The sequence below is a fragment of the Monodon monoceros genome, unplaced genomic scaffold (genome assembly GCF_005190385.1).
Source record: "Monodon monoceros isolate NGI ecotype Baffin Bay Population unplaced genomic scaffold, NGI_Narwhal_1 Super_Scaffold_4, whole genome shotgun sequence".
In the NCBI taxonomy this organism is placed as follows: Eukaryota; Metazoa; Chordata; class Mammalia; order Artiodactyla; family Monodontidae; genus Monodon; species Monodon monoceros.
The window spans coordinates 54,044,489-54,069,177 of NW_021703781.1; the positions used below are offsets into that span (position 1 = coordinate 54,044,489).

Consider the following 24,689-nt stretch of genomic DNA (forward strand, 5'->3'; position numbering starts at 1 on the left):
AAAGACCTTTTATTTATATAGGTTAAATCTATCGATATTGTCCACGTTAGAAATTAAAACAGGAAATTTTAAAATTTTATTTTTATCAAACAGGAATTTAAAAAATATTTATTAACTAGAAAAAAACATAATAAACCCATTACTTGTTAACATTTTTTATGAAAAAAAATCACCATTTTCCTGAGCAAACAAAAAATAGTGAGAATAGTGCCAATGTTTTTGTATTTTTGCAGATCTCTTTAACATCTGGCTAAATGGAATTCTCATACCTGCTTCTGCATTCAATCTGACAGGTCAAGTAGCCTCCCCAAAATTCCACTCCACTTGTGAGAGAATGAGAGTGAAAAAGGCAAAGTCTCAGTATTACTATGAAAATAATTTTCACTGTACGGACTCTGAAAGTGTGTTAGAGTGCCCTAGTTCAGAGTTAACTGGACTACCCCACTTTGAGAACTGCTGCTCCAAACAAATGTTCTCTTCTTTGATCCCTACAAATAACTTCCTTTTTTAGGACAATTGCCTTACTCTTTTTTTTTTTTAATTTTTATTTTATATTGGAGTAGAGTAGATTAACAATGTTGTGTTAGTTTCAGGTGTACAGCAGAGTGATTCAGCTATACATTTTCATGTATCTATTCTTTTCAAATTCTTTTCCCATTTATGTTATTACAGAGTATTGAGCAGAGTTCCCTGTGCGATACAGTAGGTCCTGTTGGTTATCTATTTTAAATACAGCAGTGTGTACATGTCAATCCCAAACTTCCAGTCTGTCCCTCCCCCCCATCCTTCTCCCCTGGTAACTGTAAGTTTGTTCTGTAAGTGTGCATCCCCACCCTCTCCTGGCCAAGGTTGAGCCACGAGATTTCGGGATCTTAGTTCCCCTACCAGGTATTGAACCCGGGCCCTGGCAGTGAAAACGCCGAGTCCTAACCACTGGACTGCCAGGGAATTCCCACCAAGGTGTTTTCTTGTGTGAGGCAAATGGTACCCCTGCAGCACTGTTCAGTTAGATTGATCTGACAGCTGGTGTGGGTGGCTATCAGGAAAACCATGGAATTAATGCAGTGCTGTTGGTTAAGAGCACAGAGTGTCACTTAGCTCTTTCTGATAGTCTTCTCCTAAATAAATGAGGCAGTTACAGTTTGATGTTAGTGGATGATAGACTTTTGTTTTTCAAGTTGAAAATTGATTTAAAAAAAAACTATAAAAGCAACATCGGGTAGAAAAATCAAGCAATATAGAAAAGTAAAAAGAAGAAAGTAAAAGTAACTTTAAATCTCACCACCTAGTAGTAACAATTATCAGTATGTGGTGAACATTCTTTTAGGCATTATTAAGTATGCATTCAGTAGTTTTAATTTTTTTAAAACAGTATGTGCTTAACTTACAGAAAAAATTCAAAACTCTGTTTTCATCACACTCTTTAGTGTAAATACATGAATTTTTATGAATTTATAAATATTCAGCCTTTAGTAAATCTTCGTGTGTCTATTGTGTACTGTGGTAGACAATGTACTTACTGTGGGTAATAATAAAGATTTCTCACATAAAGACTTTACTTAGGAAGTTTAGGTCAAGTAAGAGTGATCAGACACCTATCTACATAAATAATAATATGAGAAAATAATGTTTTAAAGAGATGAGTTAGTGCTTTAAAGAGGAACATATAGTTTATGAAGAGTTATATGAGTTCAGAAAAGGGAGATACAATTTCCTACTTTGGGAGAGAGAAAATATCATGGAAATGTGATTTGACATGAACCTTGGAAGATTTTAGCATTCAAAGATACAGCTGGAAGCACTGTGGATTGAGGAGATGGCATAACCAAGAGCAGGGATGGGGATCAGGGGGAACTTGAGGCATATAGAGGAAATAATGTATAGTTAATTAATGGCAACTAGTACTTTTTGTATACTTAGTGGGTACTATACACTTGAAATGAATTATCTCATTTTATCCTCACTACTCTGAGTTCGGTACTAAAACCTACTCTGTTTTATAGAAAACTTAGGCTAAGTAATTTGTCTAGAATCACACAAATCAGTTGTCTGGTCAGGATTTGAGATCCATCCCTGCTCTTAAATATACATACCTTATGAAGAAGTTTAAACATATTCTGCAGGTGTTGAGAAGCCATCGAAAGAATCTTGACCGGGAATGTGATGATGAGGTCTGTGTTTTAGGAAGATTAACTTGGCATTCAGTGTATATTTTTCTCAGTATAATTTCTTTTTTTAAAATTTAATTAATTTTTTTATACAGCAGGTTTTTATTAGTTATGTTTTATACATATTAGTGTATACGTGTCAATCCCAATCTCCCAATTCATCACACCACCACCCCAACCCCCGCCGCTTCCCCCCTTGGTGTCCATACGTTTGTTCTCTACATCTGTGCCTCTATTTCTGCCTTGCAAACCAGTTCATCTGTACCATTTTTCTAGGTTTCACATATATGCATTAATATATGATATTTCTTTTTCTCTTTCTGACTTACTTCACTCTGTTTGACAGTCTCTAGGTCCATTAGACATTTGGATTTTGGCAGCAAAATGTAAAATATCTGTGGTCACGTGGTCTGGATGGATAGTATCATCATGAAATTTCATTGTTCTCTGTATATTTTAGGAGCAGCAAATGGGTTTCTCATGGAAGTGTGTGTTGATTCAGTGGAGTCGGCTGTAAATGCAGAAAGAGGAGGTAAGAGAAATTAGAAAATCATGGCAATTGGCAGTCCTTTTAAAAGTCTGAAAATGAATCCTGTGAACTGACCTTAGGAACCTTTGTGATCTCTAAGGATCCCAGTAATCCTTTTGAAAACAACCAACCAACTAGAAAACCTACGGATCGTCTAGTCCTACTTCCCCAGTAGGTTACATTTTGAGTCAGGTGTGCATAATAGTGCTTACTAACCAATTTTTTTTTTTTTTAATTTTTATTTTTGGCTGCGTTGGGTCTTTGTTGCTGCATGCGGGCTTTCTCTAGTTGTGGCGAGCAGGGCCTACTCTTCGTTGTGGTCCGCGGGCTTCTCATTGCGGTGGCTTCTCTTGTTGTGGAGCACGGGCTCTAGGTGTGCGGGCTTCAGTAGTTGTGGCGCATGGACTTAGTTGCTCCACAGCATGTGGGATCTTCCCAGACCAGGGATCTAACCTGTGTCCCCTGCATTTGCAGGCAGATCTTTAACCACTGCACCACCAGGGAAGCCCTAACCAACTTTTTAAAAATTGAACTTAGCAAAGATTTAATTTTTTTCAGGCCACTGATTTTAGAGATTTGGTGCTTTTTTCATTGTGAGGACTTTTATCATAATCTTTTTTTTTTTTGAACATCATATATTTTACCTCATGGTTTCTTTTGCACCCTGGACTTGCTTTAACAGGAAGCACAGGAATTCCCATCATCTCAGGATCAGAAAATTTTTTAAACTTTATTATAGAAAATTTCAAACACATACAGAAGTAGAGAGAATAGTATAATGAATCACCATGTACCCATCAGCTTTAATCATTTTCAGTACATGGCCAATCTTTCATTTATATTGGGGGTGAGCAAACGTTTTTGTTAAGAGCAAGACAGAATATATTTCTGACTTTGCTGGCCACATTTGGTCTCTGTCATATATTCTTTGTTTTTTTTAAAAATCCTTTGAAAATGTAAAAACCATTCTCAATTTGGCAATAAAAAAAGGGTGAAGTACTGATCAAGCTACAACATAGATGAATCTTGAAATATTATTCTAAGTGGAAGAAAGCAGTCAAAAAATACCACATATTGTATGATTCGACTATATGAAATATCCAGAATAGGCAATTTTCTTATAGACAGAGTAGATTGGTGGTTGCCAAGGACTGCGGAGCATGGGGAGAAGGGAAAGTGACTGCTGAAGGGTGTGAGGTTTCTTTTTGGGGTTATGAAAACGTTCTAAAGTTGGTGACAATGGTTGCAAAATTAAAAACCATTGAATTATACACTGTAAAAGGGTGAATTGTATGATATGGGTCAGTTGTATGAAATGTATGTTTTTTAAAAATACACGAAAACAGGACTTCCCTGGTGGCACAGTGGTTAAGAATCCACCTGTCAGTGCAGGGGACATGGGTTCGGGCCCTGGTCCGGGAAGATGCCAGGTGCCGCGGAGCAACTGAGCCCATGTGCCACAACTACTGAGCCTGCGCTCTAGAGCCCACAAGCCATGACTACTGAGCCCACATGCCACAACTACTGAAGCCTGCGCGCCTAGAGCCCATGCTGCAGAAAAAGAGAAGCCACCACAATGAGAAGCCCATGCACTGCAATGAAGTGTAGCCCCCGCTCGACACAACTAGAGAAAGCCCGTGTGCAGCAACGAAGACCCAACATGACCATAAATAAATAAATAAATTAATTAATTAATTAATTTTTAAAAATACACGAAAACATGTTAAACTTGAATGCCATAACAAAAAGAAGCTTGTGAGCCTTTGGCCTGCAGACCATCATTTACTGACCTCTGATCTATATTCCTACCTTCCCTTTCCCATCCCCAAATTATTTTGAAGCAAATCCCAGACATTATGTCATTTCATGCACAAATATTTCAGTATCTCTAAAAGGCTTTAAAAAAATAATAACCTTTAAAAATAATAATAATAGGGCTTCCCTGGTGGCGCAGTGGTTGAGAGTCCGCCTGTGATGCAGGGGACATGGGTTCGTGCCCTGGTCTGGGAAGATCCCACATGCCGCGGAGCGGCTGGGCCCGTGAGCCATGACCGCTGAGCCTGCGCGTCCAGAGCCTGTGCTCTGCAACGGGAGAGGCCACAACAGTGAGAGGCCCGCTTACCGAAAAAAAAAATAATAATAATAACCAAAATATCAGTAACATCTTTTAAAAATAATATTTATTAATATCATCAAAAATACCCAGTTAGTTTTCAGCTTTCCCCAATTGGCTCACACAGTTTTGTTTTGTTTTACAGTTCTTTGAATCAAGATATAAACATATTTTTTTGATATGTCTGTTTCAGTCTATGTTTCCCTTTTTTCTTTCTTTAATTCTTTCTTTTCTTTCCTTGTAGTTTGTTAAAGAAACTGTGATTTTCATCTTTTATTTTAATTTTATTTATTTTATTTTTAAAATTTATTTATTTATTTATTTTTGGCTGCATTGGGTCTTCATGACTGCACACGGGCTTTTCCCTAGTTGCAGTGAGCAGGGGCTACCCTTCGTTGTGGTGTGCAGGCTTCTCATTGTGGTGGCTTCTCTTGTTGCAGAGCACGGGCTCTAGGCATGCAGGCTTCAGTATTGTGGCACGTGGGCTCGGTAGTTGTGGCTCGTGGGCTCTAGAGCACAGGCTCAGTAGTTGTGGTGCACAGGCTTAGTTGCTCCGTGGCATGTGGGATCTTCCCGGACCAGGGCTCAAACCCGTGTCCCCTGCACTGGCAGGAGGATTCCCAGCCACTGCGCCAAGGGAAGTCCCGAGATGGCTTTTTTTTTTTTTTTTTTTTTGCAGTACGCGGGCCTCTCATTGTTGTGGCCTCTCCCGTTGTGGAGCACAGGCTCTGGACGCGCAGGCTCAGCGGCTATGGCTCACGGGCCCAGCCGCTCTGCGGCATGTGGGATCTTCCCGGACCGGGGCACGAACCCGCGTCCCCTGCATCGGCAGGTGGACTCTCAGCCACTGCACCACCAGGGAAGCCCCCGAGATTGTTATTTTTTTAATCAATGAAGAGTCACTGTTCCACTGTGGTCAATCCAGAAACTTCTTTATTCTAAATCACTTCCTTGTACGTAGAGAAGCAACCCTATAATACAAAATTTTAAGAGACCTAGCTTAACTTGAATTAACTCTTAAATTTGACTATCAGTAACAATGTGGGTTGCAGAATATAGTTGGGTTTAAAAATAGAGTTTTACTCTAGTTTTATAATTTGATTTCTCTCAGTTTCTAAGACTCTATTCTATATTTAGAAAAAAATGTTACGTTTGCTGTTTAATAAGAGTTTATTTTGGACAATAACTTTTGAACAATGCTTTTGAAAATTTTTCTTAATTTTTTTAATTAAAAAAATTATTATGGGCTTCCCTGGTGGTGCAGTGGTTGAGAGTCCGCCTGCCGATGCAGGGGACACGGGTTCGTGCCCCGGTCTGGGAAGATCCCACATGCTGTGGAGCGGCTGGGCCCGTGAGCCATGGCCGCTGAGCCTGCGCGTCCGGAGCCTGTGCTCCACAACGGGAGAGGCCACAACAGTGAGAGGCCCGCGTAACACAAAACAACAACAACAACAACAAAATTATTATGCTTAGCAATGCTTTTCTTATTACAGGTGCTGATCGCATTGAATTATGTTCTGGCTTAGTGGAAGGAGGAACCACACCCAGCATGGGTAAGTGTCCATTTTTCGGATTTTCTCATAGAGCCTGGAGACAATTGATAACCTGTTTCATTGGGATCTTTTACTGAAGTTACTAACATGTTAACTATGCCATGGATATTGTATCAGTTAGAAATGTTTATGGTTGCAAATAAACTTGTCTATCACAGATGTGATCAAATAGATGTTTTTTTCCCTTATATATCATAAAGTTGAGATTAAGTTGCTGTTAATATTGGTTCATATGCTCTGCAGTAATGTCAAGGATCATGTTTTTTTTTTATCTTTCCATTCTGGCATCCTTGGTATACTGACTTTTGTCTTCATCTCACCCCTCTTAGTCTTTGTGCTGTTGTCATACATTTTTCTTTTACATATGTTAAAAACCCCACACTGCATTGTTATTATTTTTGTTTAAAGAGCCAGTTATCTTTTAAAGAGGTTGAAATAATAAGAAGACATCATATTTACCCATGTGTAATTAACCATTTCTGATGCTCTTCCTTTGTATAGATCTATATTTTCATCTGGTTTCATTTTCCTTCTGCCTGAAGTAATTCTTCTAACATTTTTTGTAGTACAATGTGCTGGTGATGAATTCTTTCAGCTTTTGTGTATCTGAAAACACCTTTCCCCATTTTTTGAAAGATATTTTTGCTGGGTGTAGAATTCTAGGTTGACAGTTTTACTCTGCCAGGACTTTAAAGATGCTTCTCCACTGTCTTCTTGCTTGTATTGTTTCTGATGGGAAATCTGTCATCCAAACCTTTGTTCTTTTCTGTGTAATTTGTCTTTCTCTTGGTTACTTTTAAGATTTTGTTCTTTATTCTTGGTTTTGAACAATTTGAGTATGATGTACCTGAGTGTAGTTTTTTTTCATGTTTCTTGGACATGTGCATTTATACTTTTCATCACATTTGCAAATTTTTCAGCATTTAATGTCCTCCACTCCCTCCTTCAAAGACTTCAACTAACTTACTTAAGGCTGCTTAAAGTTGTTCCACAGCTCACTGATGAACTACTCTTAAAAAAAACTTGGGCTTCCCTGGTGGCGCAGTGGTTGAGAGACTGCCTGCCGATGCAGGGGACACGGGTTCGTGCCCCAGTCAGGGAAGATCCCACATGCCGCGGAGCGGCTGGGCCCGTGAGCCATGGCCGCTGAGCCTGCGCGTCCGGAGCCTGTGCTGCGCAACGGGAGAGGCCACAACAGTGAGAGGCCCATGTACCGCAAAAAAAAAAAAAAAAAAAAAACTTTTTCTCTGTTTCATTTTCTATAGATCCTATTCCTTTGTTTTCAAGTTTACTGATCTTTTCTCTGCAATGTCTAATTGCTGTTAATCCCACCTAGTGTATTTTTCATCTCACACACTGTAGTTTTCATCCCTAGATATTTGAGATTGTTGTTATATCTCTCATGTCACTTTTTAGCTTTTTTGAACACGTAGAATAAAGTTACAATAGCTATTTTAATGACTTGGCTGCTAATTCTAACATCTGTATCAGTTCTAGGTTGGTTTTGTTTGATTCATTTTCGCCTAATGATGCATCTTGTTTTCCTGCCTGATAATTTTTCATTGTATGTAAGACATTATGAATTTTGCTTTGCTGGGTACTGGATATTTTTATATTCCTATAAATATTCTTGAGCAGTTAGGTATTGGAAACAGTTTGTTCATTTTGGATTGGGTTTTTAAAATTTGTTAAGTGGGTCTGGAATAGTGTTATTCCCCACTACTGAGGCAAGACCTTCTGTGTACTCTACCCAGTGCCCCATGAATCTTGAAATTTTCCTGTGTGTGGCTGGGGGGAACAGGCATTATTCCTGTCCTGGTGTGAATGACAGGCACTATTTCTTCTAATTCTTTTCAGTGGGTCTTTCTCTGGCTTTGTGTAGTTTCCTTGTGTGCATACGCCGATCGGTACTCAGCTGAATATTAGCAGGAAGGGGGTGTGTGGTTCTGTGCAGATCTCCAGGGTTCTTTTTCTCTCCTCCCTGCTATTCTCTGCTGTGAACTCTAGCCACTTGGTCTTCCTGGACTCTCAGCTTTGTCTCCTCAACTCAGAGAATTCTCTGGCCTCTGCCTGGGTTCCCTCTCCCTATGCTGTGGCCTGGAAAACTCTCAAGGTAGTAATCTGGGTCATTCAGAGAGCTCACCTCATTTGTTTCCCATCTCTCAGGCAACATTATCCTTTGTTGCAAACCATTGTTTCATATGTTTTGTCTGTTTTTTGGTTTTATGGGTGGAAGGGTAAATCCAGTTCCTGTTACTCTGTCTTGGTCAAAAGCCCAAGTCCCTATATGAAATTTTGACTCCTATATTTTACTCTGAGATGGATGATAGCGTTATTTAGTATAAAAGGTTTATATATGCAATGGCCTTTTGGACTCTTCTCTCTAAAATAAAGGAGGGCATTCCCTGGCCACTTTGTGAAATACCTAGAACATACCTGTTATTTGAGTGCAGTCTGTTTTTTTGCAACAGCAGTCATGTATGATTCATTACTTGGTGATGGGCACATTGCTATCCCATGCAGAACTGGGGTTCTTGTAACAAGGAAAAAGACGTAAATTCACATTGGGTAAACACTAATGGTGCTTGCCACAGATCTTATACCATTGAGTGTTTCTGAACTAGCCACGAATTGTGTCAAATTTGGGTACTTTTATTCATAGATCTCCTCATAAAATCACAAATAAGTTCAACTTTGCTCCCTTTTGCATATCTCTTATTAAAAAAAAAAGGCTTTGCTAAATATCTTTTTCCATTAAGGAATCATAAACTTTAGAACTATGTAACCATCTCTATAGTAGGTTTTAAATAGAGCTGTAATCATTATGAAGGAGAAACCGGATCTTAGGGAATACACTGGCAGAACATAGAGCCTGGTAGTTATTACACTTTCAAATGTCACATTCCAGTAAAAGAATTTAGTTGAGTCAACTGACAAGTGCTTTTAAAATGTGGTAACTTCCTTCTATTTTCTAAATTGCTTTTTTATTTACCTTTGATTTTCTTATTACGTAACTTCTACTATATGTACGTTTTTCTTCTCAGTGTCTCCTTTTTCCTTTAGATCCATCTTTCTATGGTTTATTCCATCAACTCTTCCATTTCTTGTAGAAGTGATACACTAGAGCAAATGTAAAAGACCAGTACAGTAATATTTTATTGACTTCCTTGAGCTTTTAGCTCACATTTGAATTTTAATTAGTCTGCTCTATTCTTATAGGTGTCCTTCAAGTAGTGAAGCAGTATGTCCAGATACCAGTTTTTGTGATGATTCGGCCGCGTGGAGGTGATTTTTTATATTCAGACCGTGAAGTTGAGGTGATGAAGGCTGACATTCGTCTTGCCAAACTTTATGGTGCTGATGGTTTGGTATTTGGGGCACTGACTGAAGATGGACACATTGACAAAGAACTGTGCATGTCCCTTATCGGTAAGAATTTGTATCTGAGACCAAAAAGCCTCTAATGATTATTGCATTGAATACTCCCAATATAGAAAAACGCAATCACAAAACTGACTTTTCATTCACACCTGCAGGCACTTATACTAACCTATTTTAAACACTAGCTATTTAGGTGTTTTGGGTAGAGACTATGTGTGACATAGCCCTCCTGACTCTCTCAGTTACTGTAGATTGGGTTCTGCTACTGTTCCTATAGGGTTTAAGGGAAATTTACCTTGATTCCTTTAATCACAGCACTGAAAAGTTGAAAAGCTATTACAGTTGGTGAGGATGGGGAGATGTAGAGAGGACAGAAGCAAACTACTTATATTACTAGGCCAGAGTATTTCTTGAAGATTTTCAGAAGGGTCGTAATAGATGTAATGCTACCCTTATAGTTGACAAATCATATAGTTTTTATTTGGTGCCTCTAAGGAGTGGATGACTTTTTTTTTTTTTAACTGAAAATCAGAGATTAATGGAAACATAGAACTTTTGGATTTGGAAGGTTGCCATTTTTTTATTATTTTAGTTCAGTGTCTTCACTTAAGAGAAGAAAGTATTAAAAAGTTCATTCTAACATGGAGAATTCTGTAAATAGTAATCAGTGATGATCTCTTCATTCATGTTGTCGTGTGATTTTCTTTATATAGCTATTTGCCGTCCTCTGCCAGTCACTTTCCACCGAGGTGAGTCATTTCCATTTTAGAAGTTCTGTTGAACGGTGTCAGTTTTCTCATTTCACCAAATGCCACAGCCTTTTTTCTGGAACACAATTGTATAGTGTCGTTACAGTGTTACCAATTGGTTTTTTTATACTGGTCATGGGACTAACAGTTGTAAATTTAGAGATGCACAATTTCTAGAAAATATGAAGCCTTAGTTATGAAAAGTTGTTAAAAGCAGAAGGTGGTGGTGGTGGCATATAATAGAGGGAGAGAGTAAGCATTGCCTACAAGTGTGTGTGCTTGTCACAGCTTTCCAAGCAAGAATCCTGAGATTCATTTTTATTAGTTTGCCTCAGGTCATGTGCAGTCTCAAAAAGGATAAATCACTATGGCCAATGAAAGGAAATGTGCTGCTTGGCTTAAGCCAGATAAGATCATTCTGGAGCTAGGAGTGAGGTCAGCTTTCCCAGATGAATATAAGATTCGTGGGCAGAGAGGGGGAGGGTATCTGATGAAGAATTTGGTACTATTAGGAAGAGGAGAGAAGAAATAGGTGCTGGATAATCAATGAACAGATGTTCACTATAGTGCACAAAATTATTGTACATTATTGATAGCTTGTCTGCATCAGAATGATTTCTAAAAAGTATCTGATAATTTTATATGAAAATACTTCTTATCTCTAAATCAGGCAGTTACAATTTCCATACATTTTTGTCTAGCATTGGTAAAATGGAGGAAGTGTGAATTTTGCCTTCAGAGGCACTGCCATTGCACATGAAAAGAAAGAAGTCTTCAATTTTTTTTTATTTGATGATATGCATGAGAAATTATTGAATTTTTTTTGTCCTTTTGAGTAAGCATCCAAAGATTAGGATGAGAGTGGACACTAGGATTTGCATCCATTTATAGAAATTAGGTATATAGCATTTGTAATCCTTGTTTCTTTATGAAATGAGTAATACCAGAAAACTTTCTTGACTTGCTGTTTAGCAATGCTTCTCATAAACTAGCAATAACTAAAAGATGTTAGATCGCTTAAAAGTCAGAACTTTGAAGCTAGCCAAAAGAAAAAAGAAAAGTTTTAAAATATGAGGTAATTTAAATTAGTAAACATTTATCTGAAAAATATATAGTTTAAAATTTGATATGCTAAATAATTCAAAATAAACCCACCATATAGAATATATTTTTCTGTTCTTAAACTAAGAAAATCATTTCAAAGTTTTTGTCTTTTCCTTCAATAAATTTAGCAAAAATATTTCCATGTTTTTATATTGTTATATTGTCCTGTGCTCCACATTTTTTTCACTCATGTATTTAATATTATGACAGTATAATCACTGAGAAGGTACTGCCACCAAAAAAGGAAAATCCTCTGTGTTACATTTAGCTGCCTACATACACTAAAGGGTGAAAGGAAGGGGTCTACCACCTAATCCACCATAGATTAGCACTTACGTATCATGTAGCAGTGCTGAGAACCAAAGCAGAAGTAGTTTTCTTTGGGGTTCCTATTGCCAGTTTCCTCAATGAGGAGGAGAGAAGTCTCTTAGAAAGTAGGATGGAACTGAAACCTCATATAGTCTGTTGTAAACAACTATCCTTATACTATGAGTCTTGAGTACATGGGATAAATGGATTAGAATAAAATATTAGTCAATAATGAGAATGTGAACCAAGGCTTTTTCTAGAACTGGTGAGTGTAATGTTTTCATTCTGTTTGTCCAGTTTGTTTGAACCCTTAGAGCAGACTCCCAAATTTGAGTCACTTGCCTGTTATGTTCACAATTTTATCATATCCAAGGGCTACTTGTGCAAATTTATTTAATAATTTTCTTAAAATCTTAAGTAAATTTATTTTAAAGAGAAACTTTATAACTAATGAAAAATGGAAACTTTTCACTTCTAATCTGCATTTAAGTAAATGCACCTGTTCAAATGCATACCATCTAAAATGATCCTGCATACCATTGGTGGCATGCTGACTGTGGTATGCTGGTAAACTGGTTCTCAGGAAAAAAGAGTCCTTCCTGATTTGTAGCATTTGTTGATTTCTGTGGTTTTGTACTTTCACCTTGACTAATTTCAGCTGCCAATGGATTGACAATCATGCTTGCAAAATTCCTGAATATTTAACAACTGACTCTTGCAAGCCAGGACAAGCTAGGTCCAGCATACCACTGTGTGTATACTACATTTTGGAAAGCACTGTATTAGAGATATCTGTTCAAAATTCAAGTCAGTTTTATTTATTTCAGCCTTTGACATGGTTCATGATCCAATGGCAGCTCTAGAGACCCTCTTAACTTTGGGATTTGAAAGAGTATTAACCAGTGGATGCGACATTTCAGCACTAGAAGGACTACCCCTAATAAAGCGACTCATAGATCAGGTACACACAATTTCCTTCCTTTCTTCCTAAGACGCTGTTGTGGTTACTTCTGATATTCTGCTGTTCAACGAGGTTGTGAAACTACATATTACTGACTTTGTGGTTACTCCATAGCAAGCAGGAAATAACATATTTTATAATTTTTATTTCTTTCACATGAGCATTTTTAGTAGCCAAGACTCTTAAGATAAAATTATAGACAATGCCTAAATAACTGATCTAATTTGGATAACCACAGCAAATTTTACCTTTCTTCTGCCATCAGCGTTGCATAGTTTAAGCCATATCTTCTTACTGGCAACCTATGTATACTCAGGGGTTCCCACATAAAATTTGAGAAAATTATCATTTTGAGGTGAATTCTAAAACTAAAACTGGGACTTCCCTTGTGGTCCAGTGATTAAGACTCCACACTTCCACTGCAGGGGGCACGGGTTCGATCCCTGGTGGGGGAACTAAGATCCTGCATGCCAGATGGCACAGCCAAAAAAAACCTAAAACTGTATCCTTCTCATTTCTCCCAAACTACCAAGATAGGAGGAAATACATTTTTCTCTTATATGATTTCCTCTTGTGAGTTCACATCATCTGTAGAACAGCCAGAAGATGGCTTTGTAATTGTAGTATGTCTGTGTTTTTCTGACACCCGTCCAGAGGCATTCTAAGTGAGTGAGTATGGACTTTGAGATGAGAATGTTCTGGATTTGAGACAGTTTTGACACTTGCTGTATAATGTTGAGTAGATTACTAGCGTTTAAGCCTCTGTTTCCTCATGTGAAATTGAGATAAGTTTAATATCTCCTATATAGGGTTGCTCTGAGGATTGGTAGAGATCAGGTAGGATTGGTAGAGATAAGAGATAATATAAGAGATAAGAAAGGCTCTTGGTAAGAGCCTTAGCAGAGTGCTTGATATATATTAGATTTTAATACATGTTAGTGTCTATAATTATTATTACTGCTATTAATAATATTATTTAGTGTTTTTGTGTAGACATCTGCTTATGTTTACTTTTCTATAACCATGAAAATAATTTTCAGAAATTTCACCTGAGGATCAGATAAATTTTTCTAGACTGGAACTTACTGGTTTTATAAATATTTATTAAGTATATATTAAGGTGCAGGGCATTTGCCCTATGTTGGTGACCAAGGGGTGCCTGTGCACGCACGCGTGTGTGTGTCTGTAGTCATTGCCCTTACAAACTAGTGCACAACAGGCACTTTTAATAGAGTACTATATAAAAAAAAAAAGTGCCGTGGGAGCACATTGGAGAGGAATTAACCCCAGATTTGAGGGATTGGGATTAACAGTAGTTCGCTTCCCAGAAGAAAAGAAATCCACACTGCAATGTCTTACTCATTTGAAGGATGATTAGGAGCCATCAATGTAAAAGGGAATAGGGAGAGGGAGAGTCGGGGGGATGCTCCATGTAGACAAAACAGTATATGCAAAGGCCTAGAAACAAAAGTGAGCATAATTATTAAGATATTGAAGAATGACTATAATGTTGAATGTGAAGAGAAGAATACTGTCCAGAGCCTTGAAAACTATTTAAGAGTTTGTATTTTATCCTTGGTGCACTGGGGAAGCCTGAAGGGTTTTAAAATAGAAGAATTGATGAGTCAGCTTTCCATTTTAAAATGGCTACTCAGTATGGAGTAGAGAATAATTGTTGTAGTCATATATTGCATTTCATAGTATTTGTGTGTGTGTGTGTGTGTGTGTGTGTGAGAGAGAGAGAGAGAGAGAAAGAGATTTGTAGTTTAATCACTGGTTGGCAGGAAGAGCTGGGTTAAATATGCTTATACACTAACTTTACATTTTTAAGTAAAAATTATATGTATATATAACAGGTGTACAACATTGATGTTTTGATATACATATACAGAATGAAATGGTTACAGTCAAGATCATGTTCATCTGTTCATATAGTTAACTTGTGTGGCGTGTGTGTGTGGTGAAAGTACCTGAAATCTACTCTCTTAGCAAATTTTTAGTATTCAGTACAGTTTTATTGACTATAGTCATCATGCTATACATTTGATCTATAGACGTACTCATCCTACATAGCAACTTTGTATCCTTTTACCAACATCTCCCCATTTCCTTCACCTCCTTACCCCTGGTAACCACCATTCTATTCTCTGCTTCTCTGTGTTTTACTTTTTTAGATCCCACATAGAAGTGAGATCATGCTAACTTTACTTCTTGAAGCAGTTACTTAGTAGTATAATATACTGGTTAAAGCATAGGATTTGGGATTAGAAATGCCTATGTTTAAATCCTGGTTTTGCCACTTATTAACAGTGACCTTGGGCAGTTTATCTAACCATCCTAAACTTCAGTTTCCTTACCTACAAAGTTAGCATAATAATAGTGCCTACCTCTTAGAATAGTTGTGGATTACTTCAGCACAAGGTCTGACACTTAGTAACTGCTCTGTATTGGTAAATCACTTTGATAGCCTCAGGTAAGCATATACTTCTAAATAATCTTTTATGGAAGGCCAAAAAAAAAGTGATAGAATTCATCTCTTTAAACATTTGTCCATGTATTAGAAAGCTTTCAGTTGGAAGAAACAGTTACAGTAAGTATGACTTTTTTGCTCCTAAACTCATTTCAGCGTTCTAGATAGTAAATATTTAGTTTTGTGGGTATTTTGCTGTAGCCTGTTTGAGGATACTAAACAGCCTTGTTTCACTTATTTCTCTAACAATTATTAAATTTTGTGAAATAGCCCCCTCTCCCTTTTACTCTCTATTTCATTTCCTTGCTTTTTTATTCATTGTATGTTTAAATATTTATATTTTATAAATATACCTATCTGTTGTCTGTTTTCGTTGAACGTGAAAGCCCCATGAGAATAGGAACTTTCTCTTGCTCATGATGTCAGAAAGGAAAAACTTTTTCTTTACCCTCTTTTCCTTTAAAAAAAAAAGTGAACCCTCCTAGGTTCAGTATTAGAGATCCTGCAAATTAAACTGACAAAAGATAGATTTGCAAGAAAACAAGATTGTAATCACGTGTGTATGTATGTATGGGAGTTCACAAAGAAATGTGACTCAAAGAGGTGCTTAGAATTGGGGGCTTATATACCATCTTCTAATAGGTAAAGGAGGGGGAAGAGAGCACTTAGGGACTTAGAAGTGGAAGGAGAAAGGGCCCTTATGGGAAAACAAATGACTTTTTGGAAAGATTATTGTGTCCTTAGAAGAATAGATGGGAGATAGGATAGTTTTATGATATTGTCTGCCTGGGTGTGGTGCTGATGAGCTGCTTCCAGTGAGGGGATTTATGACAGTTGAGTTCTTTTTCAGTTCTTTTGGGAGGCTCTGCTTTTAGGCAGATAAGGAATTTCAGCCTCTAGCTCAAAATAATTTTTATGCCACAGTGACATATTTTGGACCCCTTCAGTCACAGTATTCTTCATACCTACAACAGTGTCTGGTACACGGTAGGCACTTAATAAATATTTGTTGGTTGGATGGAGGAGTGAATAAAGTGACATTTGATAAACACTTTCATGATAGAGCAGTTTGATCAGGGTATTATTCTGCAAGTTAGTGAGCTTGTTATAACATTATATGTTACTTTTATTCTGTCATTATTACCTACCTGCCACTAGAGTTTCTACTGAGTATGCATTTGTAAAAAGGTGATTTCCTTTTGACTTTCAGTGATACTGGGTATATCACCAAAATTTATTTAGGAAGTGGGATGAAAATTAGAATAAAAGTAAGGAAATTTCAATACCTATTATCAGAAATTAAATCAATTCATGTAGTTCAGTTTTATTACTTAATATCCAATAAAATGGACCTATGGTTTTATTTAATTGGTATAATAAGCTAGGGAATTTAGTTGAGGACACATGATTTGAACAGATTTTTTTTCTAGTAATTTACGATTATGCTATCCTCTTTCTTTTCTGCTGAAATCTTACTTAAATTCAACTACTTCCATTCCATCGCATGCCAAGAACTCAGAATTAATGTTATTTTTCAGTAGTGGTTTTTTTTTTTTTTTTTTTTGCGGTACATGGGCCTCTCACTGTTGTGGCCTCTCCCGTTGCGGAGCACAGGCTCAACGGCCATGGCTCATGGGCATAGCCGCTCATGGCATGTGGGATCTTCCCAGACCAGGGCACTAACTCGTGTCCCCTGCATTGGCAGGCGGACTCTCAACCACTGCGCCACCAGGGAAGCCCTCTTTTCTTCTTTTTTAAAAATTTTATTTTATTTATTATTTTTGGCTGTGTTGGGTCTTCGTTGCTGCGCGCACGCTTTCTCTAGCTGCGTTTGTTGCAGTGCGGGGGCTTCTCTTGTTGCGGAGCACAGGCTCTAGGTGCGCAGGCTTCAGCAGTTGTGGCACATGGGCTCGGTAGTTGTGGCTTGTGGGCTCTAGAGCACAGGCTCAGTAGTTGTGGTGCATGGCCTTATTTGCTCCGCGGCATGTGGGATCCTCCCAGACCAGGGCTTAAACCCGTGTCACCTGCATTGGCTGGTGGATTCTTAACCACTGCGCCACCAGGGAAGCCCCCAGTAATGGGTTTTCTTAAGGTGGTGTGATTATTTAGTATTTATATTTTATTCTCCTATTCTTTGTGTTTATAACAGTACAAGTCTTTAAAGCAATACAATAAAATAACCTTTCTGGGTAGAAAGAGTTACTACTCTGAACATTTTACTTACCCAAGATCCCAAAGAAATAGAAAGATCTATTGAAAATTAGATACTAGTAGTAACTTAATAAATTTAATATAATTATGTTTCTGTTTTGCTGCCTTATTATCCCATGTAAGAGAAGGATATTAAAATTGTTTATTTTTTTCTTTTTTCAGGCAAAAGGCAGGATTGTGGTAATGCCAGGTATTTATTTATCTATCCGTTTACTAGTGTAACACTATAGTGAGGAAGAGCAAAAGAGGCAGGACAGTATGGGGGGTAGTATTAGTACATGGCATTCAGAAAGAATATATAATTTGATTAAAATGTTTAAGATTGGGGGATCTGTGCTGCAATTTAAAACTATATGAGGAACACTCTAGTAGGGTTTCGCTCAGAGAAGAGCAAATAAGGATTGGGGTTTCTCCATGTTTGCTTTCCCATAGTATACAATTTTGTGAATGTAGATGTTCATTTCTGGTGAGGCACACCAAGTTTGATGCTGCTACACTGCATTAGGGCCAACTGTCCTAGTTGTTGACAAGGCAAACATAGGTAACACCCCTGGATAATGTAATACTCAGTTTCTGAAAATCTTTGATCACAAAATTCTTCCTTGTAGTCAGAACAGTTGGATCACATACTTCTAATGATAACTCTAAGATCAATGAAGTACATAATGGCGCATTAGAAGTCAACAGTTTTTAAAGAATTAGATAAGATGACCTAGATCCAGAATGAGATTAATATAAAGACAATCTTAATTTTTTCTTATTAAATTTCTCAAACGTATAAAAAAGAAAACAGCATTATGAATACTCATGTACTCAATTTCTATATTTAACATTTTATCACATTTGTTTCATCTTTTTTTTATCCTGAGGTATTTTAAAATTAAATTAAAGGCATTATAACATTTTCTCTTTATACGTCTCTAAAAAAATAAGGGCATTTTACTCTAACCGCAATATCATTATCACATCTATCAAAATAAACACTAAATCCCTAATACCATTTAATACTCAACCAATACTCTCCTTTCTCTAATTGTACCCAGAATGTTTTTTATAGCTGATATCTTCAAACCAGGATCCAATCAAGGAACAAGTATTGCACTTGGTTTTTATCTTTCTTAATATCTTTTAATATAGAAGTTTTTCTTTTCTTCTTCTGCTTTAAAAAAAATGACATTTAAAAAGTTTGAACTACTTACCCAGTAAAATGTCCTAGTTTCTGGATTTATCAGATTGTTTCCTTTTGATATTGTTTAGCATGTATTTCCTAGACCAGCCTCTGTATTTTCCTATAAACTGCTTGTTTAGATTCTGGTTAAATATTTTTGGTAGGAATACTTCATGGATAATTCTGAATACTTCATATTTCATCACATCAGAAGGCATACAACGTCTGGTTGTCTTAATACCAATGATGCCAAGACTGACCAGAGGTCAAAATGGTGATAGTGAGATATAGGCCAACTTTTAAAAAGAGGCCAAACAGACAGATAGTGTCAGAAATTTAGGAAAGCTTTGACTTGTAGCAAGTTCCTGAAACATGAGCAAAAAGAAAGCATATATTATTTGTTAAGTTGAGACCCTTAGTAGATTAATCAGGGAATGTTAAAGAAACTTAATTGAGTCTGATGCATTTCCATTTAAGACTAAATATATTTATACTTGACAATACCCAGACTTAAAGACAGTTGTTAACGTAAGATTGCCTTTGCTTTATATGTAATTATTAAGTTATGTGCTATGTGCAAGGCACTACTTGGGATACAGAGTTACACAAGAAACTACTTCCTCAAGAGGCTTACAGTCTTAGGTGAAAAGATGTTATATCCAAAAATATTTGTGATTATTTAACAAACCTCACCAAGAAAATGCTAATTATATGACAGGTTCCGTGGTAGGTGTAAAAACACAGAAATGTATATGAAGTAATCCTTCTACTTGTGGAGCTCACCAAATAGATCTATAAACAAATTATAACGATTTCATGTAAGTAATTACCAGCAAGTAAAAATTCCTGAGTAAGTCAACCTGAATGCCTAATGAGTATCCATCATTGGGAAATATAAAGATAACTAGAACATAGTAGCTCCCCTCTAGGGACTTTCATAATGAAGCTTACAATATAATTTAGGCTCCAGTTTCCTTATCTTTATAAAGAGAGGATATTGAACTAGCTGTTCTTTCAAGTCCCACCTGTTAGTCTATGTTTGGAAAATGTATTACTTATGTTCTGATAACTGAGCAACGTGTGTTTCAGTGGCCAGATATTTTGTTATTTATTAGAAGGAAATAATGTATTTGTCTTTTAATCCTTACAAGTTTGTGAAGTAGGCAATACTATCCCTCTTTGGTGAAAAAATTGAGGCTCAGTGGATTTAAGTAATTTATCTAAGATCACATAGCTGTGAAGGGCCACAGTGGTAAAGCCAGGATTCCAATCTAAATCTGACTTCTCAGTCTGTTCTTTCTGCTTCTTAGGGCTCAGTGATATTACTGTACCACCAAGAAAAAGAGTTAATGAGTCTGAAAGAGTGTGTAAGTCAAGTTATTTTAGTAGCTTGAATAGCTTGAGATAAAAAGTACATATTTTAACGGTCATTTAAAAATATGTATTGAATACGTCTTATATATTAGGAGAGAATGATATCAAGATGAATAAGCTGATTTTATATTTATAATCTGGTATCAGTTCAGAATATTATTCTTCATATACAGACATTTAAGAGATTGTTCATTAAAACAAATGAGTCATAAAATACTTGATTGTGCAGTTTTAATAAAGTAGAATCAAATTCTTCTGTAAAATGAAACAAAAAGTTGATATTATAATAAATAAGTTGTATAACACCTTGCATTATTCCCATTGCCAGTGAGATCTGTGTGTTCATCAAATCCTGGGCCAGAGAAAGAACCTTGGAGGTTTTCTCTTTGAGATACATTTCTGAGGCTTTGCTTTTGTGACTTCTTCCTCAAGTCTATCTTACCTTTCATTTCAATTTGATTTTGCTTTAATTGAGGGGAAGCAGGGCTAGAGCACTCAGTGATTTTCCTTGCCCTGGAGTAATCTTTATAGATTTAAAATCGGTAACATATAGCATTGTTATATAAACCAGTGGGCATGTAAAATTCTGTCATAAAGGTGCTTTGACCTTATCTTTTGTTCTTCAGAGTCTGTAGTCTTGCCTTTTCATCATTTTTTTTCTAAATTCATTCTAGCTGAGTAAAGAGAGAATAATTCTCAAATCAATGAGAAATTTCAGTATGGAGGTTCCAGGTAGAGTTGGCAGTCATATTATTCATTAAATCTTATATGAAAATATATTCTATTTAATATATTATTTATTCTTTCCAACAGGGGGTGGCATAACAGACAGAAATCTACAAAGGATCCTTGAGGGTTCAGGTGCTACAGAATTCCACTGTTCCGCTCGGTTGGCTAGAGATTCAGGAATGAAGTTTCGGTAAAAATATATTCTTTGACTCCTGCAAAAATGAATGCAGTTAATCTTTACTTCCCCAAACAGGAAAACCTTAGTTGATGGCATGATTAATGAATGGAATGTTGTGATTAGTATGTAAGTATTACAGTCATTTTTGAAGTTTTTTAACTGCAGAGTGGTTCTTTTCCTGCCTTAAATAAGCAGGCTCTTCTGAACACAGGCTAACCTTCAAAGCCTTAAGGCATTGCTGAACTTAGACCAGTTAATAATAAATTCTAATTCAGCAGCTAAGCTTCAAATGAATCAGATATGTATGTGTGGCCATTCACCTGTGATTTCCTTTAGCAAAGTTAATAACTATGGTATAAGGATGGAAGAGCTGTAGTCATTTTTATCTTTCCTACTGTTAATACTTAAGTCTTTCCTCACCTTTGCTCTCTATTTTCAGTTATTTTATTTTTATTTTTTAATTTCTTTAAATTTTATTGTTTTTGGCCACGCCGCACAGCTTGTGGGGTCTTAGTTCCCCCAACCAGGGATTGAACCTGCGCCCTTGGCAGTGAAAGTATGGAGTCCTACCACTGGACTGCCAGGGAATTCCCTATTTTCAGTTATTTGGAAATTATATCACTATTAAGGAATTTAAACTATTATGTGTTCTTTTTATTATACTTGAGAGGACTCCTATATTTAATAGTTAATTGTTGATTATTTCTAAGTTGGAAAAAATGAAATGTAAAAGAAGCAAGAGCCTTAGAATTTACAACTCCAGATATAAAATCAAGTATATTATCTGATAGATTTAGATACTAGATGTTTCAAGTAATTAATAAAAATTATAAAATATAGTAGTTCAGGGTCCTTGACCTAACTTTGTTCTTGAGCCTTGAAATTGCCTATAAAATGAAGTGCCAGTAGGAGGGCTCATTTAACAACTTATGTAATTATCTGTTCCTTTATTACTTCTATTGCAGAAATTCCTCTGTTGCTATGGGAGCCTCTCTTTCTAGATCAGAATATTCTCTAAAGGTAACAGATGTGACCCTAGTAAGGACTTTGAATGCTATTGCAAAGAATATTCTGGTTTAGCCAGACCTCTCTGAGAGAGATGGATATCACTGGACAAAGGTAGAAGAATAGTCTACAGTTCTCTATGACACAGCTTTAACCTTCTCTGGCCAGGACAGTCACAGTCTTTGTTTTAAGTCTTACATTACCATGGAGAATGTTTCCAAGAAGAAAAAGAACTTGAAACAGATAACAGTCATTTCCTTTGCTTAATCTTGTCGACCATCTGCATCATCATGGTTAAATCTGGCCTACGCTTCTTCCACAAACGGAGGCTTAGTCTGTTTTCAGTGGAATTAACTGATGAACTGGGAAAATTCAACTGCAAAGTATGAACATTCAACTCAGATGTGACTTCATGGTCAACTCAGTAGCAGTATTTTGCCTTTTCATTTGTAAAATAAAAATTGCCATTCTATTATGGTAGAGTCTCTTACTCATCTGTAGCCAAGCATTAAAGGGAGGATTTTTTTTTTTTAGTTTTATTTTCTCTTTTTTATTATGTACCTTTTGGATCCTGGGCAGGATACTAAGGATATAGAGTAAATGGTATAGCATAAAAATTCCTAGACTTGGGAAGTAGGATGTAAAAGTTCCCAGACTTAGAAAGGCAGAAGTGATCTCTGTTGTTCATCAGGTTACTTCTGCCTCTGCTCCCAGATAGAGAAATGGCTTAACTATGAGGTTCATCTGACAATGTACAAAGATCTATAGAGAACTGGGGGAGGTTAGGAAGGTTATCAGAATAGCTGTTTCTTTCAGCTGAGGCCACAGATATGGAGACTGGATTCTAGTGATGAAAATTGCTTTTCCTATGGGCAGGTCCCAAATGGTGAGGTTCATTTCTAGTTTTTTCTGTCACTTCCATATTTATTATCTCATTTTACACAGACACCGCTCTGGTAATAGAACTGATGCTTCTGTATTAGGAAAGTAACTGAATCATAATACGAAGAGCTTGCCCTTGGTCATGAGGCTAGTTAGTGGAGCCTCTATAAATAGCATGCACAAACTTGGGTACCAATGAATGTGTATACCAAAAGCCTTCCCTTTCTTTTAATGTGCCCCTTCCCTCACTTTTATTTATTTATTTTAAAAAGATTTATTTATTATTTATTTATTTATTTTGGCTGCGTCAGGTCTTAGCTGTGGCACGTGGGATCTTGTTGAGGCATGTGGGATCTTTTGATGTGGTGCGCAGGCTCTTCGGTGTGGTGCACAGGCACCTCTCTAGTTGTGGCGTGCGGGTTTTCTCTTCTCTAGTTGTGGCGCGCGGGTTCCAGAGCGTGTGGGCTCCGTAGTTTGTGGCATGCAGGCTCTCTAATTGAGGTACGTGAGCTCAGTAGTTGTGGCACGCGGGCTTAGTTGCCCTGCAGCGTGTGTGATCTTAGTTCCCCGACCAGGGATCGATCCTGCGTCCCCTGCATTGTAAGGTGGATTCCTTACCACTGGACCACCAGGCAAGTCCCCCTTCCCTCACTTTTAAATCTTAACTTCTTTCCTCACTTTTTCAGGTACGATTTCAACATAGAATATTTGCCAAGGAATTTATGAGAAATGAGAGGCAAACTATTTAAAAACTAATAATAACCTCAGTGTTTTCTGTTAATATTGGTTTCTGTTAATATTGGTTTCTGTTAATAGTTTTAATATTGGCTTTGGAATATAGAAAGAGACAGGTAAGTATCATGTACACATGCACACACATCATGTTTAGTATTTTGGCCTAACCCTCCCCCATGCTTGGACTTCACTGTATGATCCTCCAGAGATAAGAGAAGGCTATGTTATTATCTCTATTTTATTTAGACAGATTAGCTAGGGATCTGAGAGGTGCTATGAATTGCTCAAAATTTAATAACAAATGAATGTTGTTTACAAGACTTGAATGCTAGTCTACTAACCTCTAAGTCTTATGCTTAAGGATGCTTCTGGTATCTGGATGTAGTACAGAGAGCAATACTCCTGGGCAAATCAGACACACCTGGAATCATATCCTCACTTCCAGTTTAAGTTAACTTAATTTTTTGAACTTTAATTCGTTTATGTTTAAATCAGGACTAATAACTAAACTATGGCTTCTGGTTTAAGGATATATTAAAACACCAAGTACATAGTATGTACCCATTAAAGTTCTTTTCTTCTAGGTTCGTTTCCTAGTATCAGTCTTTGATAGTTTAAAAGTCCTCCCAGGAAGCTAGGCATTGAGTACTGAAGCCGATAGTTTGTGCCCTCCACTATGTGACTATAAAAGCATAAGGTAACCCCTTACCTTGATTTTTTCTTTCTACACATAGTCCTGTTTTAAAATATTTACTCATTATTCCATGTATATATGTCTTCTCATCAATATTATAAGTATTTTGAGACTAGGGAACCATGTCTTCATATTTTTATATATTTCTCATTACAACCATCAATTGTGTACTCATACTATTGATTTACTTTGCTAGTGGAAAAAAGCACTGGATTGAGAATCAGGATTACTGACTTCGGGAACTATGCTAGATATCTTCAGTTTGCCCCATCGAGATCCACTTTTCACTTTGTTCTGTAAACTGAGTCCAGCAACATAAAAAAGATTACAGTAAGTCCCCTACATATACGAGTTGTAGGTCCAATTTGTTCATAAG

At 36.9% G+C, this 24,689-nt stretch overlaps 1 protein-coding gene across 5 annotated transcripts in view; it reads left to right on the forward strand.

The window, feature by feature from the left end:
• Window positions 1–24,689, forward strand: part of CUTC (cutC copper transporter) — a 34,248-nt gene that overhangs the window by 856 nt on the left and 8,703 nt on the right. The window contains exons 2-10 of one of the 5 annotated variants that reach the window (XR_003797050.1): window positions 2,629–2,700; window positions 6,304–6,363; window positions 9,583–9,792; window positions 10,458–10,493; window positions 12,734–12,867; window positions 17,711–17,738; window positions 20,027–20,083; window positions 20,904–21,123; window positions 21,963–22,103. Coding sequence is in view for 3 of the 5 variants with exons in the window: in XM_029245487.1 (XP_029101320.1) it covers window positions 2,629–2,700; window positions 6,304–6,363; window positions 9,583–9,792; window positions 10,458–10,493; window positions 12,734–12,867; window positions 17,711–17,738; window positions 20,027–20,083; window positions 20,904–21,009; window positions 21,963–22,077 (818 nt within the window). In the remaining 2 variants the exon portion in view is untranslated. Of the gene's footprint in view, window positions 1–2,628; window positions 2,701–6,303; window positions 6,364–9,582; window positions 9,793–10,457; window positions 10,494–12,733; window positions 12,868–17,710; window positions 17,739–20,026; window positions 20,084–20,903; window positions 21,124–21,962; window positions 23,452–24,689 lie in introns of those variants that run through there. The other 4 variants (XM_029245487.1, XM_029245488.1, XR_003797051.1 and 1 more) reach the window with 4 other exon arrangements.